Here is a 20024-nt window from a genome sequence, read left to right as displayed (position 1 = left end):
GTAAACTTGTGTGGTTTTTGGTGATAGGTGTACAGTACATGTTATTCAGGAGAAAGAGCTGATCTCACATCATTTGTTTTATTTACAACAAAAATTCCTCAATCACTTTTCGATCTTTCACAGATATGAACAAAACAGCAAATAACTCTTGACCCAACTTTGTTTTCGACGACGACGTACAAACATATATTTTTCGAAGAGGACGGTTATGATTTTTTTAAACATTTTATGACATATTATTTCATTTAGGTGCAACAGACAAAAATGAGTTTCTCCCATTTTGGGGTACTCTACAGTAGATTTTTAATTCGCCTATATAATTGTTCGATGCATGTCGTACATGCAACAGTGTCTAAGGATATGTATATCAAACTTTACTCTCACATGGATGTCGTGTTTTTATGTGTATATAAATATACTGAAAGGTAAAATTTGTACATGTGTATGCAGTTTTATATAATGTTCGTAGGATACTTTGTCTTCGTTTATTTGTACTGTCGTTTATGTACACTAACACAAAATTGTACATTTCTTTTGTGTATTTGTTCCACTATGCGGACGAACAATTAGGACAATTGTTCAGCTCGGTGGGTTCTTGTAAAACTCTTAACAAAATAGTTTTTAAGAGAATTGCTCAGAAATAGCATATCTCTATTCGTAGCGTAATTTTCGATGAGTACTAACATTTCTGATGATTAAGCATATCAACAAAAATGCGCGTCAGTGATGTACACTTATCACAGCAGTTTCATCGTAAGGTCTCTGGTTAGAGCCTCAGGTGTGTACCACAGAACAGCACGAACGACACATACACCATACGCAAAAAAAATAATCACGCACACGTTTACAAACACTTATGAAGTCACCGATACGTAAAACGATAATCTCTCCTTATATCTGCTCCTCGAGTTCGTTGTCGATGTGGGTGAATCGGTGCGGTTGAGAGTTTCTCCACACCAGGAGTTCACTGTTTCGATTCACGGAGTTCCTGGCTCGAACGCTGGTAGTGGTGGTGGACGTGTTCACCCGATGCAAGGAGTCGTCGCGGGCTGGCGGAACTCGGAGCATCAGGGTTCGAAGCCCGGGCACTTTGCTCAGCGCCGTCCGGTAGCCGTTCCTGAAACGACCGTTCATCCAGCAGTAGATCGCCGGGTTGTAGCAGGAGTGGGACATGGCCAGCCAGTGACACGCGAAGTACAGTGTCCGCATGCCGCTCCATTCCAATATGGGTTTGTGGTAGTCGATCAAAAGCTGAAAAGAAAGAAGAGAATTGCATTTGGTAATTCATCCATTCACGAGAAAAGTTAAGATAGACCATATTGCTGTCAGGATTACCGTATTTTGAAAAAAAGAAATATTAATATATAGATATACGTATATATAATATATATATATATATATACACATATATATATATATATATATATATATATATATATATATATATATATATATATATATATATACGTATACATATAGGGCTTTCCATGTAAAACCTCAATTTTCAAACTTAAATGCAATGCCTACGTCTACTGGCTGCATCTATCTTGTGAGTAAGTAATGTAAAACTGTCATTTGTATAAAAAGTAACATACATAATTATTAGAAGGTATTTTGCATATTGTTCGTTTATTTTAACTTTTTGATTTACTTGTGTTTTCCAGTGTGTCCCACCCGTGACACAAAAAGCAATTAATTTCTATTTTAACTGTTAAATTTACCCCTCAATTCCACTACAATATTCAAATATTATTTACCCCCTCTCTCTTTGTCTTAAATGATTTATTTTTCATCGCTTGAAAATAAACAGCTATTAAAATAATATTTTTATTAAGTGAATAGGCTGTGTTTCTTCTGTCTCGCCCGTGACAGAAAATTGTTCACTTGTAGCTACAAATCTGCGAAAGTATTTTAAGGGTAGTTATGTTTAATCAACAGTGTTAAGATTCAAATTTCATCGCACAGGAATTCTCAGCAGTCATCAAAGAGTGCAATACATGGCAGAAGGAACCAATACTTTGAAAAAATAGTTACCAATCAGTGGCGGCGATAAAGGGAAGCGTTGAGGGCAGTTTCCTTCCCACCTTTCCATTTTTTACCCCCTTAATGCTAAGCCTTGTCTAACAAGAGGAAGTACCCCCCCCCCCCATGTTGGTAACTAATCGCCGCCACTGCTACCAATATACAATTTTGGCGGGTGTCTGCTACTGGAAAGACTTGTGTTTGCTTCCAAGATCGAAACGTTTCCGTTTATTGTCTGGCTAAGTGATTTTGGGGCTCTCTTAGTTTCTCAGCACATGGGGACAATCCTGAGAGCTCTGTGTTAACAATGTCACTTCCATTATAGCGTAATTCGAGAATGTGTTGAGCCTTACTTCCACCTGCTGTCTAGGTGTATTGAGGACAAGGCGCAAAACTAATGGAGACAACTTTACCATTTTTAGCTAAGGTGTTATAAAATATTTTAACTATAACTCTGCATGTGCCATAAAGCGTACTTGTTCATGAAATTCAGTTCCCGTTAAGAAATCAAAACGTGGGACCAATGAAAATTTCCACAGAAAAATACACTTTTAACTTTGTGGATAATGAACACTTAATAAAATCAATTTTTAACTCCTCATTATATATTTTTTAACAACGTTTGAGTGTATAATGATATACGTTCGTGTTAGTTTCAGTAGACAAAACTTCTGTAAGAAGTAGGTAGGTATTTTGACCCCTTGTTCAGTCATTCGTAAATCGGAGCAAGTGGGATCAGTTGATGACATGGGCGTCAATGCCACAATGACTACAGACAAATATACAGGGTGTTTCTGTGACCGTGTTACAGACTTGCAGGGATGATGGAAGGGAACAAACGCAACAAAATGAGAACCCTGTCCGGAAATGTCCCGGTCAAAAGTTACAAGCCAAATGCTTCGAAGGGCAGGCAACCACGCACAACGCAGAGGGGAACCATAAAAGAAAGGGGAAAGAATCCAACGCGCATGCCCTGGAGAAGACGTAACGTCAAACTCTATGTGTGTAGTCTAGAAGCACGAATGTAGCGGCTGCAATCATTGTAATGGAGTATACGATAGAGGAACTGACTGATATGGTGTTGCGTATGGACGGGCAAATGGGAACTGTAGGGAAGCAGAAAGTTTTTGACATCCAGCGCACATCGCCCGACCCTGTGGCCGAGTGGTTAGCACATCGCGCTGCGACGCCAAGGGTCCCGGGTTCGAATCCCGGTCGGGCTTGGTTGTTTGTGAATGTCCATTCATCAATTTCATCATTTCATCACTCATCCCCATCTTCGCAAATTAGCCAAGAGGCACAAAACGCGAAGTAAAATAAACTAAATCAAATCAAATCAAATCCAGCGCACATCATGTTTCCCAGACTTTTCCAACGATTACGGGAAATGGAGCAAGTGTGACCTCAATTCCACGAGCAAGGAAGACAACGAACTACAAGCACACCCGACCTTGAAGAAGCAGTGCTGGATCGGGTGGAATGACAACCACCATTAGTACAAAGGCTGTGGCACGTAAAATTGGTGTGGCCCATAGTACTCTTTGGAACGTTCTGGGGGAACAGCAGCTGCGCCCTTACCATTCACAGCGTGTCTAGCTAATTTTGCACCCCGCGTCATGTTTAGTGAATGGTTACTGCAGCGCTGTGTAGTCGACCCGCAGTTCCATGCCTGTGTGCTTTTCACTGATGAGGCCTGTTTCACGAGAGACGGGATGCTAAATAGTCGCAATAGCCATGTATGGGCCCATGAAATCGCCATGTCACAATCGTGAAGGGCCATCAAGACACATTTGCTGTAAACATGTGCGGGCATTGTCGACGAACATTTAATAGGTCCGTATCTTTTACCGCTACGATTAACTGGACCAGTGTACATTGTGTTTTTGAGAAACATCCTCCCCGAGTTATTGGAACATGTCCCACTTCTTGTTCGTCAACGCACGTGGTTTCAGCATGATGGGGCTCCAGCCTACTTCATAGCTGGTGCTCGTGATACTCTGACGCAGACCTTCCCAGAGCGGTGAATAGGGAGAGACGGACCTGTTGCTTCGCATGCCCGTTCACCTGATTTGACCCCACTTGATTTTTTTGTGGGGCCATGTCAAAAGTGTTGTCTACCAGACACTTGTGAGTAATGTAGAGGAACTCTTGGCAAGAATCCTTGCAGCCTGTGATCTTGTCCGAACGACTCCTGAGATTTTAGAGCGAATGCGACAGAGCTTATTGCGACGCTGTCATGCCTATACGTCACTTTGAACATCATTACTACTCATTATAACCACTACAGTGATTCTTCTGCGTTTGTTTACCACTTCCCCAGACATCTTTTATGGTTCCCCTCTGCGTTCTGCGTGGTTGTCTGCACTTCGAAGCTTTTGACTTGTAACTTTTGACTGGGGCATTTCCGGACCAGGTCCCCTATCTCATTTTGTTGCGTTTGTTCTCTTCCATCATCCCTGCAAGTATGTAACACGGTCACAGAAACACCCTGTATATACACATGAATTAATAACATTCCGACAATATAACACATTTAGTGCATTTTATCCCCTTCCCTGATGAAGAACCTCTTTTAGCTAATCGCGACGACGAGGATGAGTGATTATGAGATGAAAGTGATGAAGGGACACTCTCAAAGAAAGTCCATATCCAGGTCGGGTTCGAACCCGGGAACGTCGGTGGCGAGATCAAGAGTCCGCCATTTAACGTGATCGACCACCGAACCGGTTGAAAGAGTACATGTCTGGACAGTGTTCATTGTACATTTTCATATATGTACTATATATATAATATCATGTAATATACTATTACATGTAATTAATATTACTTTTTCGAAACGCAGAAACAATTTCTTTCACTGTATCTCCTGACATCGAAATTTCTATTTGTTATTACAAGGGCTAGGATTTTTATGAGCTAAAAATCACCAAAATATGCAAAATAAAATATGCCCATATGAGCTAAAATTTTACAAAATATGCACTATAATTTGAAAAATATGCCCTTATAACTGGACTGTTTCAAACATCAATATCTAAATGCGGAGATATGTATTTGTAGTTCACTTTATGGGCTCTGAGTTGCAATACACAATGAATACTTTCTCTAAATTTTCAAATAAAACTGAAAAAGATTTTGCTACAGTGCCAAAAAAAAACAAAAAACTCTAGAGTAAACATGGGAGTAAGAACGAATCCACTTCGAAAATGACTGTATATTTCTTGAAAATTCAAAAATATGCTGAATATGACCGAAAATCCATCAAAATATGGTCTATCACGTAGAAATGACCAAATATGCCAAAATATGCCCTTAAAAAGCACCTTAATTTAATTAGTTTCTTCATAATATGAATTTCTACATGTTTAGGGAACACACCACCCTTACCCCAAAAAATATGCTAAGTGATGAAAATCCTCTCCCTTGTTATTACTATTATTAAACGTCCCCTGTGTCTTATATATTATTCTCTTCCCGTTCTCGACCAGTACAAAATAGGAAACTATTGTACTAGCATTTTCCAACAAAGACGTAGTGAAGTGGCGAAAGAAAATCGTGGCACGAATTTCCCGAAATCTTACAACAACTTGATTATGGTAATGCCCCGCGGGCTAGGAATACGAAATCGCATAAACTGCATACCGTGCAGCTATGCAAGCTGAAATTAAGTTGCTTCTCGAAAATTCAGGCAAGCACTCGCTTAATGGGTTCTGCATAATGATTGAATGCCTAGCTGTAGGCTGCTGAGGTTAAATCTTTCTTCGAAGAGAATTCTAAAGGGTTCGTGTGCTCCTGAGATTGCAATATCTCCTTCTGGTGTTACTAGGTAATGTATGTCTTTGAATTCACTTCTTGAGGTACAAAAGACCTTCGTGTTTTACACACAATGTACTGATCTTGAGCTTTAATGGACCTGTATTTTTTCAGCATCATCCTATGGATTGGTCTTAGAGTAGAATGGACCTATCTTTTATGCAGTATTTAGAGAGTGATTGTCAGTTGGCTTATGTAGTTTTCACACAATACTTACGGAGTGGTCGTCAGGTGAATTCGATCTTTATATTGTCCCATAATTACTTATGAAATGGTATCGAGGTACAATTTTTCGCACAATACTTGTGAAATTGTCATTGGAGAATGATGAAAGAGAATTGTTATGTTCAACGTATTGGCATTTATTGATCATGATGCTCTTTCTCTTTCTAGAAAATAAGATGACAAAGTAATATCTTAATCTGGATTGAAATTTGTGTCCAGGTAATACTTGTGAAAACTAAAATGTGTGACAACCCTTTCCCTACAATTTGTAGAGTATTTTTTTGTACTAGAGTTCGTGAACTTTTCGAGTCGTTAAAAGCTGAAGAAGGTTCTTCTCTAGTAGGCAGCACCTAGTGTAAAAGTAAGCAAGAAGAACAGCGGACGATGAGCACGGATATCAACGAACCTGTCAGTGGTGGATCTTAACAATTAACACATACCTTCGTACTTTTCTTGCAAACTGTTCATTTACGGACTTCTTGCTATTCCTAGTGTGTAATTTTCATATAGTATGTATCGACAGTTCTGTATCGTGCTGTATAAATACAAGGTTTTCAGCGTTCAGCAGCAACAAGCGTGTAGCATACATAATGACAAAACACTTTTATTCATGATCTTTTGCTCGTTAAGGCTTTGTTTCAAAGCTACGAGACCTCGAATAACGACATATTCTATCCGTATGTACGCAACCACGTGACACATATTCATAGTTGCCACTGCAATTTCTTTCGGATAACATAGTAAAAGCGACAATATGCTACAGAGACAGAATCATGCGAACAGAGACAGGGGTCAAGTCGCTGGCTTTAACCCATCCCCTTTAAATTATGCGTGTATTACCTCAATCGTTTTGTAGCACTTTCTATGTTATGCTTTTATGTTAAATAAGGGATTCAAAGGTTTTGTGTACCTAGGTAGAAGTATTCACACTACATAAGTCGATCATTGCCTTGGTTGGCCACACTCTTCTGGGTGGAGTAATAAAAATGTGGTCAGTTTACGACCAAGAAAATAAATGACAGTGGCAACCATGAAACTGTGCCGCATGGATGCATGCATGATGGAAAGTCCCATTCTTAGAGCGGTACATATATAACACAATGAATAAATTAATGGAACAAGAAATCAACTTTGCTTTAATAATTTTAATTCAAATAATTGTTCGTATGCCACCCACGATTCTTTGCATGTGGTGATATCAGTTTTCCTTGCACCTGTTTCTTCCTCTTCCATTCGATGCTCAACAAAATAGTCTCTAGACAATCACTTCTCTCTAGCTCGACTACTAAGTTGCAACCGAATGGAGGAATTGGCCCAAAACACCAGCTTCCTTGGCTTAAGCGATTCAACTAAAGTCCTTTCACCTTAACATCCAGAGAAGACACATAGTTGGAAACACGACTGTCGAATTTATCTCTTCTATCCCATTAAAGAATTTAAAGTTAACAATTTAAGTCTGTAAAGTAATTGTAAAAGTAAATGCTGAAAACGTTACTTCTATTGCAAAAATATAATTCTGTTACAGATATTTATTTTTAAAGTAGCTAGTTACTGTTGGAATTCCTTAAAAATAGAAACTGTTACTTCCGAACACTCGTTATAACTGTGCTGTGATAATATACACAACATGGATTGCAACTTGTGAAGACTAAAAGAGATCCTGCCCCTTTGGGAGAATTTTTGACAAAGTCCCTGTCCTATCCATCGTGAATGCATATGCTTAGGATGACACAAGTCAATGATAGATACATGAAGACAATATCTGCACACCGTGTCCCAGTATGTTCATTCCCCAGCAAACAACATCGGCAAGAGAAATTAATTAAAAATCCATTAATTTTGGATCGCTGCCAGAAATTATACGGTGCGGTTAACTCAGTCTTCCAGAGGGGACGAGATGTGAAGTCGACAGTCAATGCGAAAGATTTATCAATGCCGAGAACAGTCTGCATGCGTCGACGGTAACAGATGCCAGCGCTCGGCATGTCTCTCTGAGCCTCGCATAATATCTGCTTTCGGTGGAACAACACAGAACCGTGATAGAGTTTTTGACGACCGCATCCAACGTTGTTCTTCCCAAGGGGGTCCAATTCGGGAATACATCTCTGTGGCTTGTTTTGAAGTGCTGCCAGACTAATTATTCGTGTCAGGAACAGGCGCGAGTGAGTTAATTTTATATGTATTGGGAGTGTGAGGTTCTAGTAAGTACGAGGGTACTTGTATTTGTTGGTGCTCTCAAGATAAATTGTTCCCAAGTCAAGAATGGTTATTGGCGCGAACCCTGGCCTTGGCATGAATGTTTCTTGAAACTGTCCCGTTATAACAGGATGTCTACCAGTCTGGAAATCCTGAAGATTTCCCTAAAGTCAGGGAAATTTGATGTGTTTCTGGAAAAAAATCAATATTTTTTTGTGGAAGTGCACTACAAATAGGTTCTTGAACATAGAAGAAAAGAACAATAAAGAAATATTAAATGCGCCGTGGACAGATGATGCTACAGTTTATACTAAGTATTACCTATAGTTACAGTAAAAATTGCACATTAACTACTCTAGGAAAATGTTTGAACTATTTTCATCTAGAAATCTACTGCAGTAAGTGACATTTGTCATTATCATTAGTCAGTACACGGGAAGTGTTGCATAATAGCTCATCTCTGATGCCCCTATCTCAATAGTCAATTTGGGTTCAGTTTTCCTTCTTGTTATTACTTTAAACTGCATTTAGTAGGTTTAGCTAAAATCTAGGGTCCTTTCTGTACAATTGTGTAAATACATGAATTGTCCCAATGACTTGGTCAGGAATATTTTGGCTCTTGGTCTGGAATTCTGAAAAAGTCAGGGAATTTTGTTTTTACGAAATTGTATACACCCTGTATAAATGTCATGCATATCGTTGAGTTTAACCAAAAGTGGCGAACGAGCTACACGAAATAGGAAGAATCCAGTCTTCTTCACCCCAGCAAGAGTTAGTGCCGAATTGTACATTTCACAAGGTGTACTTTACGTGTTTTTTTAAAGGAGCGAGATATTATTCTTCAGAATTAGGCAACTCAGCCCTTTTATAAAAATAACCATGTAATGCGATATTTTGTGGTATTAATAATATAGCTTGAAATAAATTGAACTGTGTTCAGTACATTCCACACGAACTTTCACGTTCAATCCAAGGTAGATAGGTTCAATCCTGCTATTCCCTTTTCAGCTGGGGATACTATGTATTCCGGTGTACGTACCATGGAATTAACTCTTGCTACAAAGCACTAAGCTGGAATACAGTTCAAGAACTGTCTTGGAGTTTCTTTTCCAGAATAAAATAACATTCCGTAATCTAAACGATGCCACATATTCGTTGTACTGTTTCACCTATTTCAAGCTAACCGAGTGGAACTTCCAGCACTAATTTATCTGAAAAAGAGAGACACAAGTAAACTTTCTCCCTCCGAAAATCTGAAAAAAGTTTCCAGCACAAAGCCTGCCATCTGTTGGTGCTAATGGCAAAAAGGAACGAGCCTCGTCCGAAAACCACGGCAAAGAAACTACAATGGAGCAGAAAGCTTTGTAGTAATTGACTTGCAAATTATGGCACACAATTACTGGTGTGATGTTTTCCAGCGAGAAAAAAGCGCGCGAGAGATAGGATAGTATGTGGCTGGAGGCAGAGAGAGACCTCTGTCATTTTGCGTCCACCTCATTTTAGGATTACTTCGCAAGTTTCCACCAGAGTTTGCCAAATGAACGTTAATCCCACTAGTGTTCCGACCAGAAAATTATTTTTCTTTCAAGTTGCTTTTTATATCTTTTCTTTGTGCTTTATGGCAGCTTTCGCCACTCTTGAATTATAATCACTATGTGGAGACAGTGGAATGGACATAGCATAGAACGCACTGCAGGCGGTATCTACAATCCAAGTAACTAACTACTAGTGCTGAGAGAGAGAGGTAAGATACATTTTTGTTCCCCATATAGATTACAGGAATATCTTGAGTGCGTTGATGTAGAATTTGAATAGGGAATAGGGAACTTCGGGATGTGATTCAGAAGGATTATGTACGAAGATTAGTTTAGAACGAGGATGAAGAACTATGTCAGCGTAGCTTGTAAAATACGGCTGAAGAAACTTTCTGTGACGCTCTCAAAGAATAAATATGAGACAAAGGCGTACGCAAAGAAGGGACTGATGGGGGCTGTATTCCTCTCATAAATCCATGAACAATAAGTAAAATTTCAGGAAAATATAGGGACATTACATGTAACTTAAAAGAATATAAACTTATTCTGAAAAGTTTAAGATTTTCCGTTCAGCAATATTTTGTTTTGAATCTTGTTGTGTAAAGAAAATATTAGGCGCATCCAGAAAGTAAGTTTCCCACTCGCCCACAGATGGCAGGCCATGCGTATGGAAACCGGTTTTGCGCATGCGTGAGAGGCACATGCCCTGGCTAGTGAATGTCCTAGAAGACGCCTCCCGAAAGTCCTCAGTAGCGTCGCGGCAGCGTTCGTTCGGTGAACAAGTTCTTGAACACACAAAACATACAACCGATCGAAATTCATCGTCAGCTGTGCCAGGTGTATGGGCCAGTGCGTCGTTGGTGCAGGATATTTACTGAAGGCCGGCAAAATGTGCATGACGACGAGCGCAGTGTGCGCCCATCGGCCGTTATGGACGAGCTTGTGGAGCAAGTGCAGCAGCGCATATTGGAGGATCGTCGCGTCACAGTCACGGAACTCACCAGCTATTTCCCGCTATTTTTCTCGGTCGTTGTTGCACGACATTGTTACCAAACGCCTCTTTTCCCGGAAATTGTGTGCCCGGTTGGTGCCGAAACAACTGACGCCCAAACACAAAGGAAAACGCATGGACACGGCGCTGACATTTCTGCAGCGTTACCATGATGATGACGATTTTCTCCACAGGATCATCACAGGGGATGAAACGTGGGTTGCATACAGCACCCCAGAAAGCAAGCAGCAGTCCATGCATTGGCGTCACAGTGGATCTCCATGGAGGACGAAGTTCAAACACACTGTGTCGGCGCGAAAAGTGATGAGCACGGTGTTCTGGGACGGACAAGACATTCTGCTCATCGAGTTTCTGCCCAGAGGTGAGACTATAAACGCTAACCGTTACTGTGAAACACTGGGGACATTGCGACGATAAAAAAAAGGTAAAGGTAAAGTGTTCCCCTGTGCATAGCACCACGCCATGAAGGCGTATAGGGGTATAGGGGGTGTGGGGGTAACGCCCCACACTTTCTTGATCCGGTCGTGAGTGGGGGTGATGTGATCAGCATCACGCCCCTGACCGCCTTTACCCCCCAGGGTTTCCCCCAGGTACCCATGTTATTCGACGCTGGGTAGGCGCCGGGGCCGCTTCCACCGTTAGAAAAGTTCCCGGATTTGAACCGGCCGGGGATCGAACCCGGGACCTTTAGCATGGTAGTCAGACGCGTTACCGACTGAGCCACATTGCGACGAGCCATTCAGAATAAGCGACGCGGTAAGCTTAGAGCCGGGGTGATTTTGCTGCACGACAATGCGGAGCAAATATGGCTAGGCGCACTGCAGCCCTTCTGGACAGGTTCAGTTGGGAGGTGTTCGATCATCCATCGTACAGCCCGGATCTCGCTCCCAGTGATTACCAGCTGTTCTTGCACCTGAAAAGGTTCTTGTCCGGTAAACATTTTCACAGCAACGAAGAGGTTCAGAGGGTTGTCACACCCAGGCACCCAGGCGGAGTACTTCTACGACGCAGGTATACAGAAGTTGGTCCCACGCTATGACAAGTGCCTGAATTCTGTCGGGAATTATGATGACAGGTAACTGGACAACTGCTGTATCTGTGGCAATAAATCATTTAATGAAATAATGTTTCCTTTTTGTGCACGACCCTAGGGAAACTTAGTTTCTGGATGCGCCTAATATATATTAAGTAACCTACATCAGTCCACCGGGAGAGCTCAACCCCCGTATATGTGTGCTTGTGCGTGTGTGCTTGTACAGGCTATGTAGGCTATGTGCGCGCGTGCATGAGCGTGCAAGTAAATACTTGAAAATGTTATCAACCTTCCATAAAATCACATTCTCAACACATGAGTGGTTAGAACAGCGCGTTACGACATCAAGAACTACAGGTTCGAATCCCGGCATGGGTGTTCGTTGTGAGTGTCCCTTTATCAATTTAAGCACTCATTCTCATCTTCGCGATTAGCCAAATGTGGCAGAAAAGCGAGGTAAAATAAACCAAATGAATCAATCATTTTCAACACAACCACATTAAAGACTTTTATAGACTATTGGAATATTGGGACATGAATCGAAGTTTAAATGGTTTGAAAGAACATATTTTAATATTTTAATATTAAGGAAACGTAAGTTTCGTAGCAGGTAGATCTAAAAAATTACCTTCCTCGCTATTTTGAAACACCATTTGTTATAAGAAACTAATTTTTGGGACGAAAATATTTGATATGTGCGGGAAATCGAGGGTGTAGAATGGGACCACGGAGCCCATATTTTAGTGTCAGAGAGACAATGGCACATATGGGTCACAACAGTGGCGGCGATTTGGTTCCAAAACTGGGGGGACAAGGACAGTTTACTTTCCCTTGGTAGATAAGATTTAGCATAATGCTGGAGCAAAAGTGGGGGAGCAACTGCCCCCCTCGTCCCCCTAATCGCCACCACTAGGTCACAATGTTACTAAAGGATGGAAGCAATACATCCAACATTTAAAGGCACGGCAAGATTGACACGAATACAAAAAAAAAAAATTCTTATTCATTAAAATTTATGACATTGTAAAGTAACACTTGTTTAAAAGTATGTTCTCCGAAATAATTATTATGTTTGTTTGGGGAGAACGGAGAGGGCAGAAAATACGTTGGTTCCCCGAAGGTCGTCAAAGAAATCTTGGCGCCGTACCGTGCCGAACCGAGCTGCGGCTGAGAAAAGAAAAAAACACGGTAAAGTGTCTCTGGTAAAGTCCCAAGAGAGCCAAGCCTGATTGGAGAACAGTTACACTTGTTTATCGTACTCCTAAAGGGCGCAAGTCCTTGAGACGAACAATCCTGGATAACGAAACCAAAGTCGTGATCTCTAGGGAACGTATTTTAAGGTGCATCACTTTTACATAAATATAGCTGTTTTCATACCATCTTTCATGCTTCAGCACCTTTTTCCTTCCTTTTATTTCATGTTTTGTTGAAGAATCGGAGAGAAAAGTAGATGATTTTCACTCATTTTGAACAGTTACATAAAATCCTATAGTTTCCATTTTGTAGAGCAGAACGAGAGATATAAAATGGTATAATATAATCATTGCAGCCCTAATAGTTCCAAAGCTAATGTAGCAAAACCCACGAGAGAAAATACAAACTTCAACAAAACCTATTCGGCAGAGGCCCTCCCCGATGGCGTAGTGGTAGCGTCGTTGCCTTGTAACCAAGGGGTCCCGGGTTCGATACCAGGTGGAGGCACACAGTGGTTCGGATCTTACTTTAAACTGCAGGTCTAGTCCTAATTAGCCTTACTGTGCAAAAAGTGGACTTAGAACACCAAATCAACAAACCAGTCCCGCTTAGCCTTTCTGTGCATAAAGTGGACATAAAACACCAAACCAACCAACCAGCCTATTCGGCGAACTACAGTTCTCTATGCGGTCGGCGCGCATTATATGCAGAAGACGCAGAGAAAGAGAGCATCGTTGATTGACAGTAACTAATTATGTTATTTGCTACAGTATTGAATAAAGAATGTTAATGTAACTGATTTGGACCTGAATAAAGGCATCTTATCAGCACCTTTTCTTTGCACCTTTCTGAAAACATTTTCAGAACCTTTTTTTTACCTTTCCGGACCATAATTTTGCACCTTAAAATCCGTTCCCCATAGCAGTCCACTTTCTTTTCCATAATTAAGACAGCATATGAAAAAAGTTTCAACTTGAGCCTCCACTTTTTTGTATAAAACTCGGGTCTTGTAATGGTCGCTATATCTTTAAAAGCAGTGAACACGAATTGCATTCAGATTCGGTGCATTTCATCAAGATAAATTTGTAAAAGTTTTAAGTAATATTTTTTATATTATTCTACACCAAATGTTTGTTATTTTTGCCTATAAAAATATTGAATTTTAAATTAAGAGAAAATTAATTGTGCTTATAGTAAACATATTACATTTACATTTGTATGTGCTTCACCCCATCAGTACACATAAAGGATGGGCCATCTGGTGGTATATTTTTAAAGTACATGTTATTTTGACACTGACAGCTCATTCGGGCTCAAAACCTTGACAGAAACACAGTACCATATCTCCGCAGTACGAAATGAATCGTTTTACGCTGGAACAACGGTGTGAAATATTGAAAACTTATTTCCAAAGTGAGTGCTGTGTTGCCGAAACAGTGCGAATGTTGAAAAGAAATTTCGGACGAAAATAATGCACCAACCGCGCCTGCTGTACGGAAGTTCTTGAAGAAAGTTCGTGAGAGTGGCATGCTAAGTGATAGCACAAGTCATCCTCGTGTTCGTCCAGTGCGCTCAGTCCAGAATATTGCTGCTGTTGCCGAAAGTGTGCGCCGAAACCAGAGAACCTCAACTCGCCACAGATCTCAGCAACTGAACATTAGCCACACTAGCCTCAGGAGAATTCTGCATGAAGACCTTGGATTATTCGCTTACAAGGTGCAACTTACTCAGGAATTGAAGCAAAATGACCAGCCGCTTCGTTATCGCTTCTCTGTGTGGGCTTTAGAGCAGCTCGAACGTGACGTCGATTTTTCTAAAAAAAATCATATTTTCGGATGAGGCGCATTTGCATCTGGGCGGCTATGTCAACAAGCAAAACTGCCATATTTGGGGCTCGGAAAACCTACGCGTCGCCGTAGGGAGGCTACTGCATCCTCCGCATGCGACTGTTTGGTATGGTTTGTGGAGTGGCGGCATTATTGGTCCATTTTTCGTCGAGGATGACGATGGTAACAACCTTACGGTCAACGGAGAAGCGCTACAGAGGCATTATAACCGATTTTTTTCCACCAGCAATTACAGACTTAGACGTGAGCAAGCTTTGGTTCCAGCAGGATGGCGCTACGTGCCACACAAGCCGTCCAACAATCGCTCTTTTCCGCACAGTTCAATGAGCGTCTAATCAGCCGTTTTGGTGATGTTGCCTGGCCTTCGCGAAGCTACGATTTGACGCCGTTGGACCTTTTTTTTTGGGGGTGGGGGTCGTTAAAGATCGATGTTATGCGGACAATCCAGAAACGATTCAGACACTTAAGCACAATATTGATCATGCTATTCGTGCAATAGAGCCACAAACCATCGATAATGTCCTGCAAACTTGGGTTGCCAGTATGTGCTACTGCCAAGCGAGCCGCGGCAGCCATTTGAATGAAATTATATTCCATAACTAATCGGAAGGTGTACTCTTGTCAATGAAATAATAATATTGAACGATGTTTATTTTATCGGAATTTTAAAAAGAAACCAACCGATGGCCCACCCTATATTTTGTTTCCTTTCTTTACCTTCCTTAGGGCCTAATAAACACCAATAAATGATTAATAGGTTAATGTACTTTCACCAAAAGTGATTCTGATATTTACATAATCCTTATGCACATTATTCTATAAATTATTTCTTGAAAGTAATTTTAATCAGTGATTTTTTTTAAAAAATCACCTAATTTAAATGAATCCACCTTGATGCCAAGTAATTAAAATTGTAAGTGTGCAACGAATTTGTACGCTATTTTGTCTGCTGGTAGCTTTAACTGAAAAACCTGCCAACCGAGCAACTACAATCCTTAGATCAATTCGAAAGCCTGAAATACAAAATTGGCATCAGATTCCACTTTAGAATTCCATTCGTCTAAGAAATCCTGCATCGCGTAGAGTTCGTGAACCCAATCACACACTACGTGCCAATTCCAGGCGGAAAACACTTTTAGCAACTTTTAACATTGATGCTAGGCGTATTCCAGAAGCTTAACATGCTTTCCTTTCCTGCTCGCTGTTCATGTTGAAAAGAATCGTACATTTTCGCTTCTAAGTTCATGCAAAGCCCTGCTCTATGATGCTTCGACACGTTTTCTAGGCGAGAAGAAATATTGCATCAGCCCTGCCTTCTGCATTGAATCATTTCCTCACATTTGATTTTGATGTTTTGCTGGAGGGAGATTTGGCTCTGCCCGCTCCTTTCCAGTTGGATGGCCTGAGATGGGAGGAAATGATGTAAGTGTGGTGTGAGTAGGAAACATGTGGGAGACAGATGCGAGAGGCATTAGTTTGTTTGGGCAGAGAATCGAGTTCAGGAGCAGAAGTGTGTTTTAAGAAATCATAAGAAATATTTTCTTACATATTACTGTACATTCAAAAGCTCAAGTTTTGTAACTTTAAAAGTGCGTGTACATACAACCCTAATTTGGACAATTCTATAACAGGAACAAACACATCATATTTAAAGACCATGTTTTCGGGGTTGGCAACAGTACATGCGAAATCAAATATACATAAAATTGTGTTGGAAACACTGATATTTTCTGTGATGATGAGATTTAGTCACAATGCTATTTTTGAACCACTGGTAGCAGAAGTGACTAACCCTAAGTAATGTAAGTAACCATCTTTTCAAAAAATACAATCACCAAAGAACTTTCAATTTCAGCATTTACGTTTCTGTATTAATTCTTTTTCCGTGTAGAACATATGGAATTTACATTGGGAGTATTGAAAGACAGACAGACATTTGTTTAGTGTATTTCTAAGTACTACCACATTGCCTATTTTGAGTGCATTGTAAGCTACCATGGAATTCCTTGACTTTAAATCCATTGATTCTGTACCTTTAGGGATAGTGTTTCGGTGGTGGTCCCGTGTATCAAATTCTCTCACAAGGAACAACACTTAATAAACAAGGGAATGGCACCAGAACAAATTCATTAATTCCTGTGAGTAGTGTTGCCCACGAGACGAGACTTTGGCCTGTCTCGTCTCGTGGAGTCTCTTGGAAATGCTGTCTCGTCTCGAAAATATTCGTTTGTCTTATGACACATGGTCAATCTCGTCTCGTCTCGAATTTTTAAAAGCCTGTCCCGTCTCGTCCCGTGGGCAACACTACCTATGAGTCAAATTTACATAACATAAGTGGTCATGGAATAACCAAATTGTAGCTGATTGTATAAATTAAGATTTGGCTGGATCTTTGGCTAGTGTTAGAGACAACTAATATGGCACAATAATCATAATAATTTGGAAAAATATCTGTTTTGGAAGACTTGCTTGAATCATCATAAAAACCTTGATTGAATTTTATACTAATGCCTGGATATGTACTATATGTACGAGTTTTGTGTGTTTTTGTGTGTGTGTGTGTGTGTGTGAGAGAGAGAGAGAGAGAGAGAGAGAGAGAGTTTAGAGTTGCCAATGCACAGGTAGTGGCGTGTTCAGAGCAAGTGCAGGGGTTAAATGTGCTTATATTTCTCCAATTGGCTGATTTCTGCGAACGACAGGTATTTAGTCCACAGAAAAATGCTCCCATGATTTATGGCCATAATATTTCAACAATTGGGACTTAACACGTGCTTAATTGGAATAAATTATACATAGGCATACATTTTCGTGAGATATGACTAGGCATTGCAGGGAAGAAGTTGACAAAGGTGCATATTGTGTATGTATAAGCGTGAGAGTAAATTAATTACTTACCAAGACAATGTTATATGGCAACCAGCAGACAGTAAACACAATGACGACAATGACCATCATCTTTATCATCTGGAAGAAAGAGAGATGAGAAACCCATGAGTGACACTAAACTGTACATAAATTACGATGAATCTGGCATTTCAAGTTACAATTAACCGCTAGTTAATATCTACAAACAAAGCAGGAATTATTTCATAAATTCCGGTTTTAACCCATCTTCCGTGTTAGATTGGAAAATAGTTTTTTTGACAATACATGTTTTTTTAAAATATTTACATTTATATTGAAGATTCTATATTGAACTCCACTCAACAAAACTCAATATACAATATACGTATATAAATCATCTTAATCTGATTAATTAGATATTTAACTACTTATGTACGTAAGCGTGTATACATTTTAAAAGCAGACAGTCTAGATCAGTGAATTCTAACTTTTCAAAAGTATATTTATATAACTCCTCTCAAAAGAAAAATTACAAATTTACATAAACATTTTGTATAATATTGTGTAGTACAATATAGATATGAAAAAATCAAAAGAAAATGCATGTTAAAGAGAAATTATTTAGTTAAAAATTAAACAATTTCAATTCTATTAGCAATAAATATATAGTTCTTCATTAGTGAAACTACTAGGTTAATATGATGGTCGATCGATATGTTGCTTTGAAAATGTAAGGTCTGGCTGCACATCACGCCCATTTATTTTTTGTGCACTAGTGTTCAAATGTCGTTTTGAGTCACTGTGGGACTATACCGACGTGTGAATTCTCGTCTCTGGTTAGTAATATCAGGAGAATGGACGTTTTTGAAATTAAGCGTAATACCCAGTGGTGGCGATTGGGTTATAAAACTGTGGGGCAAGGTGCCAAAACTGGGGGGGGGGGGCAAGGACAGTTTACTTTCCCTTGGTGGATAAGGCTTATCATAGTGCGGGAGCAAAGTGGCAACAAGGGGGGGGGGGGGGCAAACTGCCCTCCTCCTTTTTTAAAGGTAACCCGATCCTCGTCTTCTTTTCCTTTGATGTTGTTTTAGCACAACAGTGCTGATAAAAAAGAAAAAAATCTTGCAGTAGTACCATTATCCCTGACTGTGGTTTGGTTAAGGGAGGGAGGGTCAATATTGATATTAGCGGTATTTAATATAGTTATCCTAACGTGTTCCCCTTTTGAATTTGTGGAGGGTGAAGAAAGTGCCTTGTCCCCTAATAACAAGCCCATGCGTAGTACGTAATTTCTTCCCTTGGTATGGAAACAATTTCTCACAGAGGACATCCAACAACGTTAGAACGTGCACTGTAACCGTACATCACAGAAGAAGGAACAAGAAGTGAACAAACAACAACAATAAAAGCAGAGACAAAAACAAAACCCGTACGTACACTGGCGACAATGCTGCCCGCTCCTTCCTTTTCCTCGAGACAAACACATTGTTGGAAACATAAGTGGACACATTGTTGCTAGGAAGAGCCCGCATGTGGTGAGTGGGTCTAGGCAGGCAGGGTAGCACCTTGACGAATCCGCACCGGAACTTATCGTTCATCCAGAAGTAGATGAGTGGGTTGTAGCAACAGTGAGACATGGCCAGCCAGTGCGTAGCGAACCACATGTTTGTCATGAGATTGGCTGGTAGAGACTCAAAGACTTCCCAGAAAAGGAGGAATAGGTTGTAGGGTAGCCATGCCAGGGAGAACACTATGACACAGGCAATCATCATCCTTAGCATCTGTAAGAGAAGACAAAAAAATCGGAGACAACAGAGGGGGATCCACACATGCAAGAAATTACAACAAAAACAAAAAATGAGGTTAACAATAAAAAAATAATAAACTTTCCATGTACCTAGAGACATGCGCTAAAGGACTGTACTTGGAAATACCACATACAGAGAGAACTTGCAATCAGGACTTGCGAGAAGAATGTGAAGAACAGTACACGACATTACATTTCCAGTAACCGAAAGAAAACAGCGCGATGTGAGCTCATAAAACGCAAGTGTTAATTAAGTATTGTGATAAATTCTTTGTCACGTAAATACTGTGACGAGCGTTCATTACCAGCTCACAATGGAGACATTTTGTTTCGTGATATGACAGTTTCATTGTGATGACTACTACTATTTATTTCTTATTAGTTGTAATGATCATTTAATATCGTTGTTTGATTCTAGAAATCAACCCTAGTCGGTCTCCTTGCTCAGTAACATGCTGGCGGCAAGGTTCATGTATCACTAGAATATGAAACAATG

General features: G+C 40.2%; 1 protein-coding gene across 1 annotated transcript; it reads right to left on the bottom strand.

Moving 5' to 3' along the window:
• Nucleotides 1-255: 255 nt before the first annotated feature.
• LOC145995254 (RYamide receptor-like) lies at nt 256-19487 on the bottom strand. The gene is made up of 3 exons (XM_083131828.1): nt 19159-19487; nt 17773-17841; nt 256-1251 (listed from the first exon to the last, which is right to left on the bottom strand). The coding sequence occupies exons 2-3, from the start codon at nt 17839-17841 to the stop codon at nt 892-894; spliced, it is 429 nt and encodes a 142-aa protein (XP_082987954.1). The 5' UTR covers nt 19159-19487; the 3' UTR covers nt 256-891.
• Between the last annotated feature and the right edge of the window lie 537 nt (nt 19488-20024).

This window comes from Lepisma saccharinum, chromosome 11 (genome assembly GCF_977018435.1).
Source record: "Lepisma saccharinum chromosome 11, izLepSacc3.1, whole genome shotgun sequence".
Classification (NCBI taxonomy): domain Eukaryota; kingdom Metazoa; phylum Arthropoda; class Insecta; order Zygentoma; family Lepismatidae; genus Lepisma; species Lepisma saccharinum.
This window is presented reverse-complemented; position numbering and strand designations above follow the sequence as displayed.